Source organism: Phoca vitulina, unplaced genomic scaffold, assembly GCF_004348235.1.
Source record: "Phoca vitulina isolate PV1807 unplaced genomic scaffold, GSC_HSeal_1.0 scaffold46, whole genome shotgun sequence".
Classification (NCBI taxonomy): domain Eukaryota; kingdom Metazoa; phylum Chordata; class Mammalia; order Carnivora; family Phocidae; genus Phoca; species Phoca vitulina.
The window spans coordinates 8,134,266-8,161,204 of record NW_022589749.1 but is presented as its reverse complement, the minus strand read 5'-3'; the positions used below and the strand labels follow the sequence as shown (position 1 = coordinate 8,161,204).

At 40.9% G+C, this 26,939-nt stretch overlaps 1 protein-coding gene across 2 annotated transcripts; it reads right to left on the bottom strand.

The window, feature by feature from the left end:
* Positions 1 to 4,491: 4,491 nt before the first annotated feature.
* Positions 4,492 to 25,590, bottom strand: PPP1CC (protein phosphatase 1 catalytic subunit gamma). Of its 2 annotated transcripts, XM_032431390.1 has the most exons (8): positions 25,285 to 25,590; positions 13,872 to 14,003; positions 12,672 to 12,902; positions 8,833 to 8,937; positions 7,196 to 7,419; positions 6,853 to 6,987; positions 5,781 to 5,841; positions 4,492 to 4,884 (listed from the first exon to the last, which is right to left on the bottom strand). In XM_032431390.1, exons 1-8 carry the CDS (start codon positions 25,337 to 25,339, stop codon positions 4,814 to 4,816), a joined length of 1,014 nt encoding a protein of 337 aa, XP_032287281.1. In that variant the 5' UTR covers positions 25,340 to 25,590; the 3' UTR covers positions 4,492 to 4,813. The 2 variants fall into 2 exon arrangements, with proteins under 2 accessions (XP_032287281.1, XP_032287280.1); XM_032431389.1 differs by having other exon boundaries at positions 4,492 to 5,841; positions 25,285 to 25,586.
* Between the last annotated feature and the right edge of the window lie 1,349 nt (positions 25,591 to 26,939).

Below are 26,939 nucleotides of genomic sequence, written 5' to 3'. Positions count from 1 at the left end.
ATCAGACAAGGCATCACGAAGCTGAGAAAGCTCTAACAGTTTAAAGTTGTACTGACATCTTACCGAAGCTGGTCTACAAACCCAGGCCTGTAAGCAATAGTCCTCTTAAAGCAGTGGTTTCAAGCCTTGGGGACTGAAGCTGGTGGGGGACACCGAGACCCCAGCCTCTACTTTTAGAGCCATTCTGATTTTATTCACTTCATGGATGTCTTTGATATGATTTTGTTTGAAGGGTTCCACCTGTCAAGAGAGTATGAACAGCACTGTCTTAGAGGAATCCTAGCTTTCTGGAGTTGGGAAAAGAATGCAAATCACCTTTCTCAACTCTGTATAAATGTAAAAGCAGAGGTGACCAAAATGTGCACCCAATAAGCAATTTGCACTGCAGCAAATCTTAAAGATAGTTGGCTTTCTTTCCTCTTTTGTCCTTATTCCACTGTCTTGAGAAATACCCTATGGCCCTAGAAGAACAATAGAAACAGGAGGCAGACTTGAAATCAATCTGAGCCAAGCTGAACAAAATCCAGGCAATCCCCGATCCACGGATCCATGCATCTTATCAATGTTGCATGGCCTCCCGACTAAGAGATTGAGTCAACTCCAGCTATCCCTTAATCATTAGGGTTAACGCTAAACATGAGAAGGAAGATATTGGTGTTTGTGGGTGGGTCATCAAAACTTGGAAAGATGTGATTTCATTTTGGTAACTAACAGGTATAGAATTGGACTCCTCTAAAGGCTCTTTGAGTTGGTGGATGGAGCAAATCTCCAGCAGATAGCAAATGAACTTCTGCCAAGCTCAGCAGAAACATCTTTATCCCACCTGCTCTCCTGCCACACCTACCTAACTTGCTAGGGTTTTGCTGGAAAGGTCAAGCAGCCAGTCTGTCCCAGAACATAATGACTGGTTACTGTTCTCTCGTACAGTAGCCCTGAACAACTGGTGTGTGGGCTGGTCCTCTCTGGGAGACATGGTATTTGATACTGTGCTAACTGGGTGGCTAGAAGAAAAAAAGGAATACACTTTAAAATGGCTCCTTAGAATTTTTTCTACAGCTGCACCAAATATACATCTTGGCTGAATGATTTATTAAAATTCTGTATTTGGTTGCAGCTGAATATCACTATTAGAGAACTGGTTGTTTGGGACACAAAATGAATGTGAAATCTAGCCAGAAAAAATATTTTATTTGAACGGTCAGAATTTTCTCAAGTTTGACATTAGGTAGGAACCAAACTTAGCACCATCAGTTGCTTTACTGCTCCTGTGGTATCTGCACGTTTATAATACTAAGTAGATGCTCACTTTTACCTGAGGTTGGTGGAAGACCAAGTTGTCTTGCAGCTGGCCCTCCCACCAAACTGAGTGTCGTGTCCTAATAATTTTGAGGTTAACAGCTTCTGTCTCTTCCTAGACTTTAAAAAATCTGGTTATGACAATGATTTAATTGTACACAATCCCTCCATCTCAAGCTTTGTGCACTGCAAGATTTTACCTTCAGAAGCACTTACGATTTTTGCCATATTGATCTATTTCCAATCGTTTGCATGCCTCATACTTAAAAACTCTTAAATTAGCTTAAATTTCTTCCTAAACTTATCTAGGTAACATCTATTTTCCCATTTATTGCTTTAACTTTTTGATTACAGAAGCGTTCAAAATTAACTAAGTGCTTTCACCCTATCACATATACTTTAACTGACAAAAAATGACAAATCTGCACAACTAAAAGGCTTACCTGTATTTGAAATTTTTGATATATGCAATAAATCCAAATGCCATGCCTGTTCGAGCTACTGCAGCTATTGTGCTGATCGGATAAACAGTGGTCCTCTCTGTGACCACCCAATTGTTAATCATGTACTGATTCAGGGATGCCAGGAATTCTAAGTATTCATTCCATTGGTCTTGGGATGAGGTTGAAAGCATTGATAGCAGGTCTTCATTTTTACTCTTCATCTGGAGCTCACATATATAATCCAGCATGGATGAATGAAAATTGGTTTTTGCCTATGTCTGGACAAGTTTTCCCAAGTTCCTTTTTTTTTTTTCCATTGATGTAAATCTTAGAAACATTCTTTGGTGTCTTATAGCTGCTTACTCAATGCTCATTATGTGTAAGCCAAGTATTAGGCACTTTTTTGGGTTTTCAATCTTCACAATCCCTCAGTATTCTGGTTTTCTATCTTACACGTGAAGAAAGCAAAGCCTGGGGTTGGGGTGTCCTATTCTTCTGCTCTAGGCTGATGTGTACATCTGATTTACAGAGCTGAAAGCAAATCATAATCTCCGCAGATTCCAGCTGGCTGGTTTGCAAGGCTGAATAAGCTTTGGGTCTGTCTTTTCGTAGGAGGTGGGGAAATGGGCATATAGAACTTCAAACCTTTTTTTTTTTTTTTTTTTTAAGATTTAATTTATTTGACAGAGAGAGACACAGCGAGAGAGGGAACACAAGCAGGGGGAGTGGGAGACGGAGAAGCAGGCTTCCCGCTGAGCAGGGAGCCCGATGCGGGGCTCGATCCCAGGACCCTGGGATCACGACCTCGGCTGAAGGCAGATGCCTAACGACTGAGCCACCCAGGCGCCCCAGAACTTCAAACCTTTTAACCCACTCTTTGGAAAGAGCTCTTGCCCATTCTGCCTCCGTTTGCCAGCTATTATTTTCTCTTCACTTCCCAGCAGTTTCCTTTCAACCTCTCATCATGATCCCAGAGGAAGACTCAGGTGATAGCTCTTCCCTTCCCTCAGTCTGAATTCTGTGCTTTCTTCATGACTCAACACTCAATCGTTGTTCCTCATTCCCATATTCCATTTATGTCTCTGTGACTTGTAAAGTATGCCATGTCAGCATCTGTGCTGTTCACTGCAGCTAGACACGGGCAGGCCTAGTTAAGTAGGCACAAACCAGTGATTTCAAACGATGGGTTTCAACTATATTATATAGACTATTTAGCTACATAAGGATAGCTGTCACCCTTCTGAATGGTGGTGTACTGGTGCGGTCATCTTGAGAGCAAGAATACTTAAAACTAGAATTTAAAATATTACACTAATAATTGCAACAACTTCATGTTTCCTGGTTGTTTCTTTTGTATTTGCTGAAAATGTAGGTGTTTAATGTGCAGTCAGTGCTCACAATTGCTTGGCTGTCCACGGCTTAGTATCACGTCATTATAGGCCTATATGTAATAGGCAGGTGCTATTTAGAACCCGGCCAGCTGAGTTTTCAACCATATGAAACAACTGAGATTAATTATAAAGCAACAAATAGTGAATAATACTATTATGAGTCAAGCATTACTCTGAGCATATCACATCATTTCATTCAAGATTCACAATGAGGCAGGTACGCTCCCTGTTTTATAAGAGACACTGTGGCTCAGCATTTAAGTCACTCACTCAAATCACACATTTAAGAAAGGAACAAAGGCAGATGTGATTCAGATGCACATGAAGAGAAGTAACAAATGAGAAAGTAAGGTTAGGGCAGACTGGGATTTATAAGGCAAGGCCTCAAGTTCTATTGTCACATACTAGTTTCAAATTATGAGCCTCTCCTAAGATCTCATGTCCTAAAACAAAGACTGATTTTGTTTCCTACTTACCTGGAGCTATGTGTTCTTTCTGAAAGAATTTAAGCAAGCCACCACACTCCATGCTCTACCACCTGAGTAGAGTAGCCCAATTTTATAACTACAGAATTTTGAAATCCTAGAAGTGACACAACTGATAACGTCCAGGGCACAGATTAATAACACATGAAATTTGCCTTTGACATAATCAATTACTGCTCATCTTTCTTCCTATAGAGGAGGAGACGGGAGAATATGACAAGAAATTAAAATAATACAAGTTTGGATCTGTCACAGAATGTGGAATGAGAAGGCACAAGAGGTCAGGAGGTCCAACCTCCCTCCCTGACAGAGAAGCATGCTTAAGGGGGAAGATGTGGCCAATGTCTCAGGACCATAGACCGTTAGTTCGGACAGGAGACTGGACCCCTGCAGCCCTATACTTTTCCCTCCACATGCCACCACTGGCACTCTAAGGGAAGCCAGTTTTTGAGAGAAGAAAGTGCTTTGCAAATGACATGCTCTTCACTCACTTTTAATGTACTTTGAGAAATGAATATCCATTTGACACACTTGTGACACATGTAATATGACACAAGACTGTGTTCCATACGAATCAGGGAATCGAGAAGAGAGCAAAGAACTATGCATGCAAACACTGGTGGTTGAGTCCTAAAAAGAAAGCGGTTGTTCAACTGAACCCAGACCAACAGAAATCTATGGATGCAGGTGACATCGCAGCTCACCAAGCCCCCCACCTCCCAAACGGCAGGGGAGGAGGAGAGCTCAATCATATCACCCTACTTCAGAAACGTACTTACATCCCAGTTAGAACTCCACAAACATGAGCATCCATATTATAATCCATCTTTGGAAAACAGACTATTTGAAGGAAAACAAATCCAAATTGAAACTGTGTGGTTTCCAGAGCAATTTATTCATTAAAATCTATTCAATATGCCATCAACAGTTCTCCTGTGTGTATTGTGCTGATAAATAGACACTGAGAGGATTTAACAAGTTCGTCGTTTAATAAGTCTGAATTCATTTTCACCACATGGTATTGTACACGGTCATCTGTTGAAACAGATTTCTTTTTAACAGATCTTAGTTTAAAAAAGTCATAGATACTGTGAGTTCTGTATAAACTGGTGGATATTAAGTTAGTTCCTTTGTTTTGACTTATAAGCCTCAACTTCACCGCAGAATAAAGAATGTAGGCCAAAGAAAGCATAATCGGTCACTCGTATAGAACAGTATTGTTTCTATAATTTGAAGCTTTCTGAATGGACGGGTTCAGGCCTGATGTAACTGTAAAAAGATTACTTAATGAATAGACTATATGGAAATTGTACAAAATGTTATTAACTTTAATCATTAATAGCTTAAACAGCACTATGTTACTAATTGCTATTCAAAACCAAAAACCTGTTTTTGAATCCCCAAGAAGGTGGCATGCGTACACAACCACGCCACCTTGTACTTAGGGGTTTGTCAATACGTATTTCAACAGAAACTTTGGCTTTAGGAAAGAGTCACAAACATTTAAAATAATGGCTTTAATCGTCATTTTGAGTATACGGTAGGGAAAGTGTGCTTTAATTAAATATACATCATGCCAGTGATGCTGGCAAGGTTGAGTTAATCCTAATGTTGATAGCTATAAAAACTAGTTTGTACATGACAAGACAATGAGAGAAAAAAAGCAATCCCTTTGAAACAAAACTTTAAAAAAAATATGTTCACAGTGGTTTGTATCAACAGTATGCGTTTTATGACAATAACATGTACAGATTGAGCACCCTAGGGCTCTCTTTATATCCTAAAGAAAACGAGCATTTACATTATTCATGGGTTGAACTGAATTTTAAAAAGATCAATTGTACACTTACCCCTTAGACAGGATAAACTGTTCTGGGGTGTACAGCTTTAACACCATGATTAAAGTTGTTTGCAAAAGGAATACAGAATTAAAAAAACAAAACATTTTTTCTTGGGAGTGGAGAGTCTTTCATTTGCTGTTATAACCAGCAAATGCCATTCATTAACTCAAAAAATGGAAGGGGGGCCCCACAAACACACTATTTGAGCAAGCTGACCAGTACACATTACAGTTTTAAAAATGAAGGTTATATACTCTATGTTACAAGTCCCGACTAGGCAGTGTCAAAATGACATCTATTTCTTTGCCTGCTTTGTGATCATACCCCTTGGAGGTGTTACAGGTCTCGTGGCATTCGGCTTCTTTTTCTCTGCAGGTTTTAAAATCTGCAAAGATTCAAAGGTAAGTGCATTTTAGGAAATATTCTCGACCCCAAATCTTAAGATTTCTTAAATCTCACTCAAATCTTTTGTTCAGAAAGGTCTCTGACCATTTAAAACTGACCCAACAACTCTTGAAAGCCCCACTAACATATTAACGTACCATGTTAATATGTTAACATGTAAACATTTGGGTAATAAATGCTATGATGAACAGAGGAAATACAAGGACAAATTATTTTGCCTCTGGATAAAATGACAATTTTCTGAACTCAGTTCTTGTAGTATGTCTAGGCTATCCCCTCTGACACGGGGGTGGGGTGGAGAGTTCTCCAGAGCAGTGTTTCTCAAACCCACAGGGGGCCCTCTCACAGTCTCTGGGAGCTGCAAGTTCTCCCCCATAGTTGGTAAAACAACATTTAACTGATGGCTGCCACTTGACTTCAGTGGCTTTACTTGTGATTATGACTGGGCTAGCCTGAAATTGTACAAGTTTAATTGTAATAAGAGAGCGAGAAAAAGACTCAGACAGACTTTATGTGTAAATGATACTTTTGTGCCAAGTGAAGGCCAAATGATGTCATGGTGAATCAGTCTTGTGGAAATTAAAGAAAAGTGGTGGGAGAAGGGAGTAATCACACAGCACATCTGTGTGGCAGTTAGTTCTATTCTCACATACAAGCGGGGATTTAATTTTAGCTGAACATTATACTGACATAAGTTTTAGATTTATAGCAAAGGAACTCTAAGCATGAGGAGCCAATAAATTGGTTTTTTACCCCGTTTAAATAATGTAAAAACAGGTAAATTCAACACAGCAGGAAAGGTTCTCTGACAATTTTTTTCCCCTTAAAAGGGGTCCACTGATTATAGAATTAGGACAAACACTTGTATGGGAAAATAAAAATTTAGTCTACTCAACATAAATGAACAGTAGGCAGAAAATAGCAATTTTTTAAAAAAAATCAGTAAAATTTAGACATAATAGTAGGAAACAATGTTGAAAGCATCCTCTACCTGAAAAGAACACATTAGAGTTTCGTCCACACTCATCATGGCACCTGCATTGTCAAACTCTCCACAATAATTGGGCGCAGAAAACAGAGTGACCAACTGCCTCTTTGCAAAAAATTCATATCCATCTTCAACCACCTTGGAGAGAAAATGTTTTGAGAGTAAGTAGGTGTAAATTGCAGGTGAGTAAAACCACTTTTCAGTTTCCCATTGAGCCTGATATCCTACAGGTCACTTGCAGAGACATTTTGTATGAATAAGCAATACCTACCCACTAAAATCAACAAGGAGAATCTGTGCTCACACACATGCTCTTAAGTGTACATGTAAAATTCAAAATCAATACCTGGTGGGCTCTACATATAAGATCCAAATCATGCTTATGGAGAAATTTTGCAACCACTTCTGCACCAAATGTGAAGGACACTCCTCTGTCATTTTCACCCCAGCCTAAGACATCTTTATCGGGGTCAGACCACAAAAGATCACAAAGAAGACCTTGATCTGGTACATCAGTTGGTCGCATAATTCGCCGAATCTGCTCCATAGATTGAAGATCTGGTGATAAACCTATTTAATGAAAAAAAATTTTTTTTTGAAGAAAACAGAACTTCACTTTAACAGTTCCACTTGCTTACAGAAAGACTCAATGACTCCAACATGGAGGGCTTAAATCTATGGCTATGATTTTTTTTTTTATGGTTATGTTTTCTTATTTAGCTTTGGTTTAAAATAAAAAAAACTGAAAAAGCACTAGAATTTATTATATGCACCAATCTGCAAGGCACAATATGTCTAAATGGTATATGGAATCAGTTACCTCAACATACAGAGCCCTATAAAATTAAAATCCAGTGATTTATAGACAACCACTCCTCAACTCCTTTGATGATAATAATGAACAATGTACATTCTAGATTTTATTATCGACCATTTGCAATGACTGGGTGTAGAGGGTGCAGATACTCAGGTATGATGTAGCTTTCCAGGAAACCTGTGCTGTCCAAGTACCATCAAATCTATCAGACCAGCTTCGATGTAGCTGACTTTCATCTGAGTTTAAAATCACATGCCCAGGGACACCTGGCTGGCTCAGTGGGTTGAGCCCACTGCAATTCGTGATCTCGGGGTTGTGAGTTCAAGCCCCATGTTGGGGGTAGAGTTTACTTAAAAAAAATAAAATTAAAAAAAAAAATTTTTTTTAAAGATTTTATTTATTTATTTGACAGAGAGAGACACAGCAAGAGAGGGAACACAAGCAGGGGGAGTGGGAGAGGGAGAAGCAGGCTTCCCGCGGAGCAGGGAGCCCGATGTGGGGCTCGATCCCAGGACCCTGGGATCATGACCTGAGCCGAAGGCAGATGCTTAACGACTGAGCCACCCAGGCGCCCCGAAAATTAAAAAATTTTTAAAAATCACATGCCCAGCTCTACCAAAACCAGCTGAAGTATACGAGGGCAGGGATAATGGCTTTATTAAAATACACTGTGTTGGCTCTTTGACAGTTGTCATTATAATTTCTGACCAAGGGTGAAAAGAAATCCTTTTCACAATTACTATTTAATTATGTTATACAAAGCACAACCATGGAGAAAAATAAAATCGCTTTTAAAATCCAAGTCAAAACTTTCTAAAAGAGGAGGATCAAAAACAGACCAAGGAAAGTCTACTCACATTTTCAGTATTCTGGAGAATCTATGATACAGCATATTAATCGCTCTTCACTTTATATTTAAAAACACTTTCTGCTCTATTTTCAAGTCAAACTGTTACAGAGCCTAGAATTCCCTGTAACGAATCAATTTCTTACTTCAGATGTCTATCCAAATGATACTGGATGCACCAGAGTGGACCCATGGTGTAACACATCAATAAAGGAGAGTCACCTGACAGAGTAGTCATCCCAACGACAACTTAAATGTCTAAGTGTACCCCCTTCAGAAGGGAACAAAACCTATTTGCAACTAAAATTAGCCCACATACCTCCATGACAGCAGAATATCTTCTCATCCACGATGGCTGCTATCGGTAAACAGTTAAAGCAGTCTGTGAAAGTTTTCCATAGTTTAATGTTATATCTTCTTTTACCTGTGAAAATTTTAGGATGGTTAAAAAGACTGGTGTTCTGTAGGTTCATTCTCTTAGGACAATTTCTCCCAAAGTAAAGTGCTAATTACTTTTTAAGTAAACAAGAACTATGCTTTTATTAAAAATTCCCTGGAGGATAGGTTTAGCAGATCTAGCTATACTTTAAAATCCCAAAGAAGTCTGAAATCAGAATCCCAAATGCAATGATTAAGGATTATCATTAACCCCCAATAATTATTTGGTAGAACAAACTCTGTTTGGAACCTAGCATGTTTTGTCCAATCTCAACCCAGAGGCAATTATGAACAGCTTACACATGTGCCATCACCATCTTCCTTCTGAGGAAGCTTCTGAGAGTTGACACCCATCCCATCTCTCACTATCATCAAGAGCTTACTGGTACCAGATAATTCCCAGCCCTACATACTCTAGTAGCAGGCACACCAGGATAAGTGTGCCTAACACTGCCACAAATGCTCAGAACGTTCCCCAGAGAAACGATGTTATAGGCTGGTTATATTCCCCTCACCAGCCCCTGTATTCCCTGCATTCTGGAGTCACAGTGTGATTTGGACATAAGCATGACTTTAAGGTACTGTTCCTGCAAGCAAATTACGTTCTGAGTTAAAAACCTACTCATAAATTCTGGAAGCACAAATCTGTCTGAATTGGGTTGAGAATGGCCCAACTGTGGGGCACCTTGTCTCCTGTACGTCCATACCAGAAAACCCAAAGATCAAAGCACAATCTTCATTCCTAAAGCCAAGTTTGTCCTTTGTCTCCTCTCCTTTCTTATTCTAGGGACATCTACAGGTTTAAAGCTGAACCTTTTTGGAAAGTTTAGACTGGCCCAAGCAGCAGGTTCCTGAACCACACCTTCCACTCTACTGCAAATCAAGTCAGGTATGGAATTTAGCACAGGGTTTGGAATGTAATGCAAATTCAACAAATACTTGACTTCTCCCTTTGCACAGGACTGTCGTCTTTCCTTCTAATAGTTTATGTTTTTTCTATGACTGGGTATAACTCTCACCATGGTTCACCCTGTTTTGTATTTCTTTGGAGGTCACTAATTCCCTACTCCTTATCTTCCTTCACTGGAGGGTTCTGGAAGCCAAACGGAATTCTTCTCTACAAAAGGCTGAAAGGGAACCTTTTACTTAAAAAGTAAAATAACAGAAGAACAAGGCTGGGCTGGTCCTAACCTCCATTCGTAAAAGTGATTTGGTTCTGTGTCCTATCTTCCTCTGAAGCCTATCTCTGAATGACCACCCAATGGCTCACTTGGGTTTCTCCTTTGCCCACGTGCCGCATTTGCCAGTGCCAACGAATCCTCTCCCTTCTTGAAGTCTGCTTTGCTCCACGATTCTTTATTCATGCAACACACTCCAGTTTGTCTTGCAGATCCCTTTGCTACCTTTGCTGGCTCCTTCAACAAAAATTAGGATTCTTCCTCCTGTTGCCTCTGAGCATCTTAACTAAGTCCTAGGGCCCTGTTTTCTGTTCTCTCTACACTTCCTCCCTAAGGTCACTTCAGACCAGTAAGAACATCTGGCTCCAGAAAGGTTTAGCCTGGATAACTGCCAAGGTCTCTTCAAGCTTCCAAATCCAGGGATTCTGAGCCAGAATCCCTAATGCAGTTTCCTATTACTACAGATCAGACTGCTCTGGTATCAGAAAAGGATAACACATATTCACATTTTATCTAACAACAGACTCCCCAGCTTTTCCAGGACTACACTCTTCATAAAAAAGTTGGGGTGGGGGTCGGAGGGAGAAAGAGTGCTTATTATACTTGTGAAATAAGCCTATCACCTAAAGCGGTGGTTTTAAATTGTTCCATGAAAATCTACATTTTAATAGAGCTTCTCAACTTTTAACTTAAAGTAAAATTTTAATAAAATTTTCAACAGTTTTTTTAAAAGTCTGCAACCATCAATCGAAAGCCACCTATGTCAAGGACACTGCTCTGCCCACAAGTAGACTGGATGGCAAGTTATACCTGCCTGATGATGGGGGGGGGGGGTGAGGGGAGCTTGAGCACAAGGTTAATCAGTTAAGTCTTGATGACCAGACAAGAAACCAACCAATGCTGACCATCTAAAATAATTTTTAAAGTCTTCTGCATTAAATAGAAACTGAAAACAACATCGCTAATATCTTCACTTGGATATATGTAAGAGTATGTGGATTTGAACTTCATCAATGAAAACATCAAAGTACTTGCTGAACAGCATATAAAAGGAACCTTTTCTTAACTTGTTCTAAAAAGTAGCACCTGTAACAAATATCCAAAACACAATTTATAAAACTTGCTGCCTCTCATCTCACTACCTTAGGAGTAATAACTGCTTTACTAGTACTTCTCTGATAGACTCATTGTCAAAATCAAGTATCTTTCTTGGGGCATCTGGCTGTCTCAGTTGGTAGAACATCTAACTCTTGATCTTGGGGTGGTGAGTTCAAGCCCCACGTTGTGTGTAGAGATTACTTAAAAACAACCACCACCACCACCTTTCTGGCCACAGACTCAGTTGACCTAGTCAGTTCAGAACCCATAAGATTTTTCTTTGGTGATCCCTCCCCACCTCATCTTACCAGCTGGGTCTCAGGGCCTCAGACCAGGCAAACATACAATTATGGGAGAGGGTGAGAGTAGGAGAGCTAAGTCTAGAAATACAATCTTTCTAGCAGTGCACTTCTAACAAATGAGCTAGCTGAACACATCTATGTGGAACTGAGATGGAAAAACACCACATTACAGGTTATGACTACAGTCTGGTGGGGGAGGGCCACAGTGACAATTCTTTACTGGTCTTGTTATCATCACTGGCAAATGTAGTAACTCAAATTCCTTAACCACTTCTCTCCTCCCTGCCTGAAGCCTCTCCTAGCAGAAATGATAAGCACAAAAGGATGGGGGTAAGGACCCAACTCACCCCGCCTTAAACATTTTATACTTATTAACACCACAATAACAACAATAATTCCACCAAAACTGGCAATTTTTAAGGCTTTAAGAATCTTGTTTTTTATCAATTACCAACTCAAAGTGTACCTTCAACTATACAATCCAAAATGGGTCATAATATGTATAAAATGTTACACAAATAATTTTTTTTTGTTTTTAATTTCGCTTTCTCCTTTCAGCATATTTTAGGATAATAACTGCCATTTGTCCTGGGTGCACATGTGCCAGAAGGAAAAAAAAAACACACACACACAAAAAAGAAATCATTTGTGTATTTGAAGATACCATTTATGTGAAATAACTAGAAAAGGCAAATCTACAGAGAAAGAAAGCAGATTAGTGCTTGCCTATAAATTTACTAAATTTACTAAAAATCACTGAACTGTATACTTAAAACAGATAAGATTTTATGGAATGAAATTATATCTCAATAAAGTTGTTAAAAACAAAACTATCTATTTGGACAGGTTCTCAGACCTGTACTAAGAATTAAGTTCAACGATGATCTTAAAGAAGCCACCACTGCGACCATTACTTCTTAATCTAATAGTCACATCGTAAAAGAATCTAGGGTATTATTATACTGCAGTGGCAGTGTTATTTTTTTACCTTAAGAAAAAACTAAGAACAAGTTAATGAAATAGAAGATGATAGATCATAACATTTCATCTGAAATCCTCACAAATCCTAACAGAAGTATATGCAGTTTATGACCAAGGAGCCCAGTTTAAGTAAGTCTCCCTTAGGTGCAGAAAGTACTCACATTCATCATAAAATCCATAAATTCTATTGATGCTGGCACATTCATGGTTTCCTCTGAGAAGAAAAAAATTCTCGGGATATTTGATTTTGTAAGCCAGTAAGAGGCAGATAGTCTCCAATGACTGCTTCCCCCTGTCCACATAGTCCCCAAGAAACAGGTAGTTGCTTTCTGGTGGGAAACCACCGTACTCGAAAAGTCGAAGCAAATCATAGTATTGCCCGTGGATATCACCTAGAAGCAAGAATTCAGTTACACAGTGCCCTCACACTTATTGTTCAATCCACCAACAAAGTTTTGGAGAGACATTCTTTAAACATGCATTGCATAATTGGATTGACCTCTAATAATGAGGAGTTAAATTTGACGGCTAACGCTAATTTCCAAACTTGTATCATGTTTTAGTTCAACTGAGCTTAATAACAATTTTAAGAGTATGTTTATGTCCAGAATCTCACACAAAACTCAACTAATTAAGAATTAATTTTGTGGAAAGGATTATTAATGCCTAGGCAGGCCTTCTTGCCAAGTAACATGGCTTTCCTTTCAGGTTGGCTGACCACTATCAGATCTCCGGCAGCTTAGCCTGCAGGTTATTGTGCCAGCAGAACTGCTGCGTTGCTAGTGAGCCCCAGACCTGCATGAACAAAGGTACACACACCACACCCACCAATTCATTCAGCTTTCAATTTCCCCCTGCTAGATAATGCCAAAGAGCATTCAACTTTGAAATCATACATATAAGCTTTATCAATGTAGTCAAATATGCTAGAATATTTAGCATTACTCAGATGAACTTCAGTTTTTATACGGATTATCTGCATCTATCATGTAGAAACAGACTACAAAACGGCATCAAGGAAAGTCTATTTTTAAGCATAACCAGTCTTGCTTTAAGCTTAAATGTAATTCCTATATATTCATATAGTTCAGACCTTTTCTTAGCTCTCTGGTGTCATTTCTTTCCTTTCTATTGCAATGTTTATATTCCTTTAGTGAAATAATTTTTAGAAAATCTGAAGCACATCTAAGTAAACTAAGTCCATTAGAGGTATTAATTCTAAAACTAAAATTATTTAAGTAGTTCCAGGTTATTCATAAATAGCAAACGATTCTGCTGGCTGACACAAGGGCATCTATATATCCTCGAGTCACTTAATCAATTGCATAATCAAAGGCAACTGTTCATGTGCCAAAACCTACCACATATTTTGAGTGGTGCTTCAAGTTCTAGTAGGATAGGCTGACTGAGAAAGATCTCTCGGGACTTTAAGCACAGTCCTCGGATTTCATTCTCCTGTAGCTGGACATTCTTACCAGGCTTGGACCCTCTCACTGTAGGGGAGAAAAACTCCAGTTAGTCAAATGAAGTCAAAATACAATTTAACATACAAATTAAAAATATCTGAGAAGGCATAAGTTTTAATAAGGAGGAGGCAAAAACACAGTTTAACTGGCTTTCTGGCTGACTTTATTTTCATAACACTTCTAAAGAACATGGTTTTAATGCCTAATTATAATTGTAAAATCTTAGACAGGATTTCATTGATTATTTAGTTGCATCTTCTATACTAAGTTAAGACTTGTTACAGTATCCTGAACAAGGGGCCACACTGTGTATGAATACTGTTAGAAACCTATTCCTTTTGTTACTTGCTGAAATCAGACTGGCTGTGGCACAGTCCAAGGCCTCAGTTTTGCATCCCAGCCACAAAAATCGGCCTTGTTCACCTCCAGCCTGCCCACCAGGCCATCTCTTTTTGCCTCCAGTCCTGTCTTCTCTTCTCCAGCCTTATCAATGAATTAGTATTTGTACAGCAGGAGATTTCAGAGATCGTCACATTACTGAGTTGGTTCTAAGGATTTTTTTTTTTTTTTAAAGATTTTATTTATTTGACAGAGACAGAGACAGCGAGAGCAGGAACACAAGCAGGGGGAGTGGGAGACGGAGAAGCAGGCTTCCCGCTGAGCAGGGAGCCCGATGTGGGACTCGATCCCAGGACTCTGACCTGAGCAGGAGGCAGCCGCTTAACGACTGAGCCACCCAGGCGCCCAGGATTCCTGTTTTAAAATGTGAAATTGGGGGGCGCCTGGGTGGCTCAGTCGGTTAAGCGACTGCCTTCGGCTCAGGTCATGATCCTGGAGTCCCAGGATCGAGTCCCATATCAGGCTCCCTGCTCTGCGGGGAGTCTGCTTCTCCCTCTGACCCTCCCCCCCTCATGCTCTCTCTCTCGTTCTAAAAAAAAAAAAAAAAAAAAAGTATCTTCATTTTAAAAAATAAATAAATAAATAAATAAAATGTGAAACTGGAGGGGCACCTGGGTGGCTCAATTGGTTAAGCATCCAACTCTTGATTTCGGCTCAGGTCGTGATCTTGAGGTGGTGAGATCGAGCCCTGTGCTGGGCTCTGAGCTCAGCGAGGGAGTCTGCTTTAGATTCTCTCTCCTCCTCTCCCTCTGCCCCCCCACGCCCCCTCGCATGCGCGTGCTTTTTCTAAATAAATCTTTTTTTTTTTATTTTTAAAGATTTTATTTATTTATTTGACAGAGACACAGCAAGAGAAGGAACACAAGCAGGGGGAGTGGGAGAGGGAGAAGCAGGCTTCCTGCTGAGCAGGGAGCCTGATGCGGGGGCTCAATCCCAGGACCCTGGGATCACGTCCCGAGCCGAAGGCAGACGCTTAACGACTGAGCCACCCAGGCGCCCCTAAATAAATAAATCTTTTAAAAAAATAAATAAAAAATTAAAAAGGTGGGACTGGAAATGCTCAGAACCCTCCCCCATCAGTGTTTTTCAGAGGATGACTGGTATTTCCTCAAGAGTTCTATGAAAAAATTTAAGTGTCGTTTGCATTTTACTGAAACACATTTCAGGCTCATTGTACATACTGTACATATTTTGCTGTGCAATCTCTGGGACTGCATCTGTGAATACAATTATGCCCTTACAGGGCAAAGGATGTCAGTGGGTGCTGTAGGGAAGGTTTCCTAGTAATCTGAACATACAAAACAAGAAAAGGGAGAAAGGTGGCTCGTCGTTAAGCGTCTGCCTTCGGCTCAGGTCATGATCCCAGGGTCCTGGGATCGAGCCCCGCGTTGGGCTCCCTGCTCCATGGAGAGCCTGCTTCTCCCTCTCCCACTCCCCCTGCCTGTGTTCCCTCTCTCGCTGTCAGATAAATAAAATCTTTAAAAAAAAAAGAAAGAAAGAAATACTGGTACAGCACTACGTGTTGCCCACATCTGAGTACCCCTGAGTTCTACTCACTATCAAAGTAAAGCACTCCAGCCCTGCAACAGTTCATTTATCAGCAGGTAGGCAGGAAATGAAATTTTGTTTTGATTCCAGTTATAGCAGATTAGACAGTCACTAAATACAGATTAAATAGCACTGAATTGCTAATTTTACCTTATCCTTACAGTTATAAAGTGGCCTGCTTGCTGGTAGGGTATGGTTAAATACAGGGACTGATTATTCGCAACTTGCAATCGGTCTTAATACTTGTTTTGTACAAAAGATTTATGAAAGCAGGCATTCTACGAATTAGAACTGAACCAAAATCACAGGACCAGACTAAATATAGAATGTCAGGTTACATCCTTCAACCATTAAACCCAATATAAAGTGATTTAGTTTTAGCAAAACCACAAAACCCATCAGATTAAATTATTGTTGCTAATTTAAATGTTATCAGTTTTGAAGGCTTTATATTCAACTTATAAAATCATTCAGCCTATTAAGTGAATAAAAGCAATAAGTTTAACTGGTTTGTATCTAGCTTTGTTCTGTAAATATCTAATGTTACAGAGTGATAAAAATTACAAATGAAAAACCTGATGTCTGCTGAGAATTTTTTTCCATTAAATATGGCTGGGTCCAAGTTTGAGAAATATTGTCCTAGGCAAAGCCATTTTTCAGCCTGAATAGCCACCGAAACCCTGAGTTCTCTGAAGAAAAGAGTTTTGAACAGAAACCCAACACTGTGTAGAGGGGTTTTACTTTTTCAATGAAAGACAGTACACAAGAAAAGATGACAAGAGGGAGGGGCCAAACTCTTGAAGCACACAATGAAGAGAAAGTGTTGGAAGAGCAGTGGAACTGGGAGCCAGCCCCAAGTTTCTGTACTGGTTCTATAGCCTTGAGCAAATCACTGCGTTGGACCCCAAAATACGTAACTGAAGCAAACCACAGCCAGTCTCCTTCTGATCAAAACATTATGAAATGAGAAGCAACGAAGAGGAAAGCACAGTGATGATAATTTTCGAGGGAAGACATGAAAGAGACACATCTATAATACTACAGCAACTGAGCAATAAAAAATGGTTTTTCTAGAACCACAGTAATTTTCTCTCCTGACACACACAGTGGAGAACTCAAGAAACACTCCTGATGGAAAGACAGTGGGATTCCTGCTTCACTGGCCAGAAAACCCCAATCATTAGCAATTATACCACAAGTCAGCCAGAAGCTTGGGCAGACTGCCCAGCAGGAAACTTTTATTTTGGGATAGGAGGGGACTCCTAGAAGCTTCTGGTTTTCAACCTCAATCTTTTTCAGCAGAGCCCCACATTTGTGAATGAACAGTCCACTTTAAGTCTTTCAAGAGAGCGTGCAATAATTAATCTACACCTATATGGAAGGAAGGCTGTACTTTTAATATGAATGCTATCATTAAATCGATGCTACCAGATTAAATCAATGTTGCTAATATAAATATTTACTGGTTTTGGAGGCTTCCCACTACCACCTTTAGACATAGTCTATGAGTTTTCTTATTCTGTTTTCCTGTTTATCCTCTGAGTGAAGTGTACAGGTTAAGTAAAAAGCAATATTGCTAACAATTAAAAATTATTCTTAATGTGCAATAAGGATTAAATGCAGTTTTTCCAGAACAAATCAAGATTTTATATCTGAAGAACAGTGCTCATTAAAAACAACATGGTCCCAAAGCTTCTTAAATTCCCTACAATTAGCTAAAGCAATAAAATTATGAAAATAGAAACTGCCAAAACCCTCATCTACCAATTGGCAAATACCTGCTCATCCTTCAAGACTTGCCCTGGAGAACCTCTCCTATCCACCACCTCTCCTCTCCTAAGCCTAGTTTACGCTTTCTGAAATGCTCTCACAACGCTTGGATACCACTCAGCACACATCATACTTTGTACCGTAAATGCCATTTTGCTTCCACCTACTCATCTGGACCCTCTGGTAGGCTGTAAACCCCAAGACCACACGACTGGCTCTGCAGTGTACATGCCCACGGCCAGATGTGGCAGGCGCTCAAAATTTGTTGTGTGAATGAAATCTGGATAAATCTCTAAGTGCTGATGACATGTGATATCAGAATTAAACATGCATTCCAGGCTACATACTTTTGATTAGCAAAAAACCTGTGTCTGTGCTTTAAAATTAAAAAAAGCAAGAGTGTCATTTCTTATCAGCCTTTAACAGAATATTTTTCTAGTTGCAAAAATTTAGGATTACTCTTAAATTTCATGTTGAAGATGATTTGTCTAATAATTAGAAGATAAAGATTTCAAAATGGGTTTTAGCAGTTCATATAAACACTAGCTATTTCTTAAAAATGGCCACATCAGCCAATAGTTCATAAATCTACTTCACTATTTTCAACATCCATCAAATAGAATTACGTACTAGTTGCAGCTAACATTTACCAAGCGCTCATCATGTGCTGGGCACTGCACTAGAGGGCTTTACATTGCCACTTAATCCTCACAAAAATCCTGTAAGTTAGGCTCTGTCACTTCTGTTAGTCTGGGAGAGGTTCGGTGACTTGGTCTAAGATCACAGAGCTTATAGGAACACCAGGCCCCTATGAACTCTAAGTCTAGTGGTGGTGCCACCATACTACTACCCTACCAACTAAGGATTTGTTCTTCTTTAACTTCCAAACGAAGGAGTTTTTATAGGACAAACTACCAAAACCCTAATATATGGTCACTGCTTCCTAAGAAAATTCTGAGATGGGATAAAAAATCATAAAGCATCCTTACAAATGAGAAGCATTAAATCAGAACTAAACTAGGCAATCTGTTTAAGACTATCATTACTTATTAACCATGCTTCAAGCACTGAACAGAATAGTTGCAGAGTATCTACTAGGTGCCAGACCCTCTGATGGATGCTGGGGATACCCTGGTACACAGGATGGACAAGAACCTTGTCCCTTCTCTGTGGAGGACACAGAAAATAAGAATAGGTAACTGCAGCTTGTTATAAATGCTATGACTAGAACTATCCCTTCAAAAAGATTATAAAACTAAAAGTTCACCTTAAGGATAGTATCTTCAATACCATTGAAAAGACAAAGGCTTTTTAAATACAAACATCTCTATTTTAAACAGAAACATCTCTAATTACAAACACTGCAGCTCTACTTAATAAATATCAGTCAATACTTACCTTGAGGTTTAAAGACTCACTGTGCTCTGCGCGCAATGAGAGAAACATGCACAAAAAGGAGACCCTTGATAGGAAATTCAAGAGTTGTCGCATGTTACCTTCCTAAGGAAGTAGCTGTGGTAGTTCAAATAGTAAATATCAAATTATTTCAACAATTGCCAAAGGAATCCAAAATATTCAACAAATAAGAACTTCACTTTCCAGATGGGAGTGTTTTCTCATAAATCCAGATGCTAGGCATTGCATGGAAATCAGTAGGCATTGTAAACATGTGTAGGTTAGTGATCATTACTAACACTAGTTACATTAACATACCAATTTAGACCTTAAACATACAACTTGTGAGTGAAAACCTTTCTTTAACTGGCTAGAAAGATTCAGAAAAATGCATTATGGCTGTCAACAGCAAAGGCTGTTCCGTAGAAACTTATCTATTTATCTGGCAAATCATTAACATGAGCGTATGATTAAAAACTTCCATGCAATTTTATCAAAAACAAACTGACAAACACTTGAAATAATAAAAGAATGTTATCGGTGATTATTTGCAACGCCAGCTTTTTCTCACAGGCAACACTAACTTTTCTGACAGCCTGGCTACGAGCAGAGATGAAAACTATGCAAAGAAATTTAAAACTACTTTGGGATTATTTATGAATAATAAAAAAGTATTCCTCTTGCTCTTTAATTAAAAGTCCCTTAATTGTTGAAAGTAAGTCTTACTAAAAGGAACAGCATACACAAAAAGAAAAGCTCCAGATGAATTATAATGAAGTTTTAGAATCTAAGAATGGCACAACCAGCCTAAAAATAGGCTGACGCAGATTTTGCTGTTTTAAGATAATCTTACTTAAGTAGGTGGTAATCTTGAGAATACTGCACATCATAATCATTTCAGTGACAGAATCAGTAACCTCACACTATAGGACAGATTTAGGGAAGGAAGACCTCAAAACAAGACAAACAACAGTGAATATCTGCAACATTAAAACTTTCCCACACACAACTGAGTTCTTTCCTACAAAAACTATAAACCACAAAAATGTTATCAAGAATCACTTGGTTTCATTGCAGTCAGGAAGACTTCCCACTTTTGGACTACCTGAATTGTTTCCACACCACACACACCCTCATTCTTGACTTTCCTAACTGCTGCTGTTATACTTTGTGCATTTATTTTTTTATTGAGGTATAAGTGACACACAATGCAACAACAGTATATACTTTGGACATTTAGAGGGGATACCAATTTTCTCAAGACAAATACTCAGGATACAGTTGGAAAACACCACTGTTCTCAAAGTATCTTGAGTTTTCTACACCTAATGTGAAACCAGTTTACTGAAAAATGTTTATCTTTTCAGTCTAACAACCCATTTTGATAAAATACCACTAATTAGACTTGAGGTCTGACCCTACATTTTATGAGTAATTTTCATTTTCATAAGGCATCAGTGACACCCACTCTGGGTGCCAGCAAACCCTAGAGTAGTGGAGACATTGGAGGTTTCAGGTAATCAATCAAGACCTGTAAGTAAATCATCTGTTCTTACATGCTTGAATACAGGGGTCTGATCCTAAATCTTAATAATTTGTCCTAGAATTCCATAAACTCCAAAAATATGAAATCTTTCCTTATTCATCTTCAACAAGACTTCCTTTTTTAAAGCAATTCACACCAGAATATTGTCTCCTTCACACTTCAATCTTCAAGGTCTTCTAATTGCCCTGATTGTAAATGAAGAGAAACAGTCAAGCTGGTATAAAATCATTATCAACCACTGCCCTGCTTCAGGATCAGTAATCCTCACCTACCTCAAGTAAACTGACTGGCACAGGCACATAATTTGCAGAACAGGTTAAAGATGAAAGGACTGCAGTATCAAAGACATAAAACAATCTCACCGGGGGCGCCTGCGTGGCTCAGCCAGTTAAGCATCTGCCTTCGGCCCAGGTCATGATCCCAGGGTCCTGGGATCGAGTTCCCCATCGGGCTCCCTGCTCAGCGGGTAGCATGCTCCCCCCCCCACCTGCCACTCCCCCTGCCTGTGTGCTTTCTCTCTGTGTGTCAAATAAATAAATAAAATCTTAAAAAAAAACCACACACAATCTCTACAAAAAACCTTTGACAACAGATTACTAATGCGTGGCCTGGCACCACCTCCATTTCACCAGCTGGGGAAAAGGAAAGCCTGGCCTCTGCTCTTGTGGCTCACATTCTCTCAAGCACAACATCATGACACACATCACCGTTAGATTTCACTGATGTCCCCTGTTACTGACAAACATGGGGGCACTTCAGGCATAAGGAGAGTAATCCTCTCCATGCTGTGGTTTAGGACTGGTGCAAGCTGCAGATCATGTCTCCAAGAGATCCTTCCCCTCCTACCTCATGGGAGAGGATGAGGCCTACTACTGACATGCGGCAAGGAGAGCGGAGGGAAAGGCAGGGGGCCTCAAAACACAGACTTCTTGCAAAGTAGGGAATTAGTAACACAAGCTTTGATAATAATGTCTTTATCAACAAAATGCCCTATGATAATTGCTTCCAAGAAAAGCCTCTAATTGTTAAAATTATCTGACCTATTTAAAAAATAATAATTGCAGAATTCTCATTAGAAAAAAAGATTACTTTTGTTTTCTTTGATCAGAATTTTAAGAACTTTTTTTTTTGTCCTTTGTATGATCTTCAAGCCCAGGCACTGGTGCTATTTTAACATTAGAATATAAACATGTTGGGGCGCCTGGGTGGCTCAGTCGTTGAGCGTCTGCCTTCGGCTCAGGTCATGATCCCGGGGTCCTGGGATCGAGCCCCGCATCAGGCTCCCTGCTCCGCGGGAAGCCTGCTTCTCCCTCTCCCACTCCCCCTGCTTGTGTTCCCTCTCTTGCTCTCTCTCTGTCAAATAAATAAATAAAATCTTTTAATAAAAAAAAAAATATATATATATAAACATGTTTTATATTACGCCAAAAAGCTAAATACATGGGTGACTTAAATTTATAGTTTCAGAGTATCTGAACACTCCCTACTTTCAGATGAACTCTTACACATCAGAGGATTAAAGTAGTAGATGCTTTCTGAGGGCCAAGGCAGAAGTCATATTTATTTTATTATTATTATTTTTATGATTTTTATTTATTCATTTGAGAGAGAGACAGAGAGAGTAAGAGAAAGCGCACGCGCATGTGTGCCCGCGTGCATAAGCTGAGGGAGCGGCAGGAAGAGGGAGAGGGAGAAGCAGGCTTCCCGCTGAGCGGGAAGCCCTTATGATTCCAGCGTCCTGGGATCATGACCTGAGCCGAAGGCAGGTGCTTAACGACTGAGCCACCCAGGCGCCCCAAAGTCATATTTAAATCACTAAAGTAAGTAGAACAATCATGCAGAGCCTGACAAGGTCTTGCAGTTTGACGACGGTCATCTTCAGAGAAAAGATGCTTTTTGCAAATCAGGATGTGAAATAAGTTACAGGGCCTGCTACATAAGGAAAGTACTAAACATCTCTACTCCCCAGACCCGGTCACTTACAAAGTAAAACTCTGCCCTCTCACTCTTCTCCAACATGGTAGGAATATCACACCAAATCAACAGCTGGCTTATTTTCTCTCTAAATCTCCTAAGTTTTACTGTACAGTTATTTAAATAATTGAACGTTAGTTAAACTAAGGAGTCTCAAGTTTTATCATCAGCAAGACAGAGCCTGGATAAAGCTTCCAAGGTAGGTCACCTAAGTGATGCCTCACTTAAGGAACAACTACTTAAAGTTTAGACTAGAAAAGAATTGCAAAGTTGTAGTACAAATCAACATGCTGGTTTTCTTAAAGACCTCACTTTGAGTTGCCTTTTCAGTACTATTACGAGCCACTTCTCAACTAAGCTTGCACAGTCTTAAAAGACAATTCTGAACATACAAAAAAGATCACAAAACTCATATGCCATTTTCGGATATACTTACATCTTAATTAAAATTTTTAGGGAAAAAGGTTTTGGGGGCATTACAGAAAAAAAAAAAATCACAAAATATTTATTATCAACATCTTCTAACACGGATGTGTGTGTGCATGCGTGTGTATCTGTATCCTCAATGGATCATCTTCAACTGTTTCTCTGCCAAATTAACACCGATGAGAAAAAAACAAATTTGAAGTATACAGTATTGTGCAATTTGCCCATTCCAGAGACATTAAAATGCAATGCTTTATTATATTAATTCCAATGAAAAAATGATACATTAAAAAATCTGGTTTTCAAGTGCAACATAACACGTAGAGAAGAACTATTAAGAAACGATTGATCTCATTTTAGATGATCCAAGTTTATCAAGGTAAATTTCTTATCATGATTTAAAAACTAAGACTAAAATGAACAAATCTGTTATGTGAATACAGAGTTGTAAGCAACACAGGTCTTAAGTTAACAAAAATGGTTTTAAAGTTCTGATGATTCTAATCAACATAGATTCCAATTTGTTGTTTCCTCAGTGAAATAAAGCCCATCATATCTCCCCATACATAACCCTGTACAGATACGCAAAAGTTAAAGACTTAAAATGAAAATATTTAATAAAAAGGTCCTTTCTTACTGCAAACTGTTTTAATCGGTTCCTGGCTGACTGTGGCCTCATAGAAATCAAAGGACTGTATTAACTAGCATGAAAATATATGAAAAATATAGTTCTTATAATAAAGGACATGTACTGAATGAGTGACAAGGTTTTCACCCATAAATGCCACTGACATCTCAAGAGCATTTGAGGGGACTTTACAGACACATTTCTTTTAAGAAAATATAAAAGAAAAAAAAAAAAAAAAAAAAAACCCCAGGATGGATGAAGATATTTTCAGAAATTTCATTTTAATGACTTAATTTAAAAGATCCGCAAATTCTAGTACCAAAGCTGCCCCAACTGTTCTTGCTCTGGACTCCATCTCTCAAGCACTTACAGTACATTATTTTAGAAGAACAGTATAAAGGCAAAAAGCAGTTAAAACTCAGACAAATCTTCATTATCCAGCGCCCAAATCAAGAGATTTGAATCCTTCCAAAGTCTCAGAAAAAGACATTAGCATTAGCAGACAGGCTTGGGAATTCGGGTGCGGGAGGCTCGCTTCAAACACCCCCTTTAAAATCCAAACTTCATCTGCATCCCACATCAATATGAAACAATTGTCAGGCACCTCAGGAGTCTTAGGTCAGACAAAATTAAAGCTTTCTTTTAACCTCTGCTTAACCTTCCTTCAAACATAAGGTGGGCTGAACGTAGCAAGTTCTAGCTCCCGGCTGGCTTTGAAACCTGTCACTAATGTGTGACCTTGGTCAAGTGACTTAACCTCTCTGTGTCTTAGTTTCTTCTGAAAAACAGGAAAAAATAACAGCACTCACCTCCCAAAAGACTGTTGGGAGAATTTATGAAATGTGTGTAAACTGCTCTAAAAATGTCTGACACACAGTAAGCGCTTTAGAAACGCTGAGTATTGCTATGAATGTAATTATGAGATGGACGCAAAGCGCTTCATACAGAACCTGGCACATTGGAAAGATAACAAACTGTCACCATCGCTGGTTTCATGTTCAGTGGCACGTTCAGAAAAGAGCGCGGAGACCTCTTCAAGATTAGGATAACTTAAGAAGAATATCTGGGAAGGCAGGAGGGGATGGGTTCCGACACCCTCAGGAGATCTGAACGTTCGTCACCAAGTAACAAGAAATGGGCCGTCCGACCCCAGCCCCACACAAAAAATAAGCAAGATAGGAAAGAAGCCCCCGAAGCTGGTGGAACCCACAGCCCCATCAAATTGCTTTCCGAGAGGGCGGGTACCAGAAAGTAAGGAACACGCGGTCCTGTAGGGCGGACCGGGGGCCCCCAGCCCTCTCTCCTCCCAAGGCTGGTCCCGCTTGCAGGGCGCAAGGGGGTACGGACCGGAAACGTGGGGGTGGGGAGCGGAGTTTTCAAATCTCCGGGAGGAAGGCTGCGCCTCCGAGCAATGAATGAGCGGCACCGGAAGGGTCCGCGGGTTGGGCCAAGTGCGGGACCCCGGCCGGCCTCCCTCCGGCTGCAGCCCCTGGCCCCACGAGCCAACTCGCGGGGCTCACTCCCCTCCGCGCTGCAAGCCCAACCGGCCTCCCAACTTCCCCCTCCCCCGCGAGCCCCAGAGGCCGCCCGCCTCCCCTCAGCCCGTCCTCCGACCCCTTCACCTTCCAGCAGCCGTTGGATGATGCTGTCGATGTTGAGTTTATCTATATCCGCCATCGCCTTCCCACCGCCGACCCTCCCGCAGCGGCGCCGCCGCCGGCTCGCGCCCGGGACTCACACCTCCTTTCCCACGCCACGAGCACAGGGGCGGTGGTGGCGGCGGTGGCGGCGGTGGCAGTAGCCGCGGCGGGTCCCCCCCCCAACCGCCCCGCTCCCTGCTTCCTCCTTCTCTCCCCACTGGAACCACGAGAAGAACAAAATGGCCGCCGACTCCTTAGCCAGTCTCGGTCGGCGCACGGATGCGCGCGGGGGAGTGCAGCGGACCGGCCGGGACTTCTTTATGGGCCATAGGGCTCGCGGGAGGGGGCGGGACCAGAGCGCGGGAGGGGGCGGGACCAGAGCGCGGGAATGAGGCGGAGACGGTTGAGCGTAACTGCGATCGCGCGCGGGATCCCTCCGCCAAACGGGCTGAGCAAATAGGCCCCCTGGCGGGAGCGGGAGCTGCAAAGTTGCACGCGGGAGTCGGAGATGAGAGGGAAGCTGGGGCTGTGCGCTGCTAGGATTGTAGCCTCCGCCAGATACTGTTCATTAGGCTGGATGTTTGCAGACTTGGCCGTGTGAAAGCCCACCGGGAGAATTCTGGGGTCCTGTAATTTACGCCCTAAGATAAATCTGGCGTAGAGGTGGAGACAGAGTATTAAAGAGAAGTAGGTTGACTTATTTTGGATTCAAATTTGCTGGGATTTGGGGGAAGGGAAAGGTTTATTTGGTCACTAATTAAAAAAGTCGTCTCCCAGATAAATCAAGAGGCTAAGAGTTACTTATCCTGAGTGGAGGGATTATGGGTATTTGTACATTTGTGTGTGTCTGTGTGTGGCCTCTGTAACTTTTACATTTGGGGGAAATTTTTTTAATCCACTCAAAATTTTTTCATCATTCCTATCTTTGGATTATCTTTCTTGAACTCAGTAAGTTATATAATCACTGGTACGGTTATCCTGATTCCAGCCAGAGCGAAGGTGAACAGAACAAGCGTGTGCAAGCAGATAAAGAGAAAATTTGCAGATTTCGCGCGTCGGAGCTCGAGGCCGGAAGAGAGGAGCGAGTTTGCAGGGGCCGGCAGTACGGGTAGTGCGGGCAATCCTGGCTTCTGCAGACATCCTTGGAGACTTTGGCCCGTTCCCCTCGGCTCCCCTGTTTCCCCAAGTGCACCCCTCCCCAAGAAGCCCCCAAAATATGCCACCTCCGGGGGGGGGCGCGCTGTGCGTTGCCTTTAGCTGGGTTTGGAAGTGCAGCCCACATTCAGCAAAACATCTGCTCTCCTTCCTTTCCTGACCTTTACTTTTGTCTGTTTTCTCCTGCAGCGTTTTAGTTTGCAAAGCCCTTTCCCAACCCCAGGGGAATTAATTTTGTTTCTCAAGGCACGCAGGATGCATGTCCCGCCCCCAAATGCCATTGAAGTGATTGCCCCACCCGGGCATCAGTCCTCTGCACGGGTGCCCTCCCTGGGCATCAGTCCTCCGCAGGGGTGCCCTCCCTGGGCGGCCTCCTTGCACGTGGACTGTGCTTCCCTTGCTGCTGGCAGGGGGGTTGGGGTGGAGTGTTGAGGTTCAGGGCTCCCCCCCCCCCCCCCCCCGCTTGGCTCAGCTTCTAACGC

Bases quoted from the DNA above. Each gene is read 5' to 3' on its own strand.
- PPP1CC (XM_032431390.1), bottom strand. From the start codon at position 25,339: ATGGCGGATATAGATAAACTCAACATCGACAGCATCATCCAACGGCTG. The intron at 8,938-12,671 runs GTGAGTACTTTC...AAATTTTCACAG, and splicing joins TTATGGATTTTATGATGAAT to GTAAAAGAAGATATAACATT. The intron at 5,842-6,852 runs GTAGAGGATGCT...GAATCTTTGCAG, and splicing joins CTCTAATGTGTTCTTTTCAG to ATTTTAAAACCTGCAGAGAA.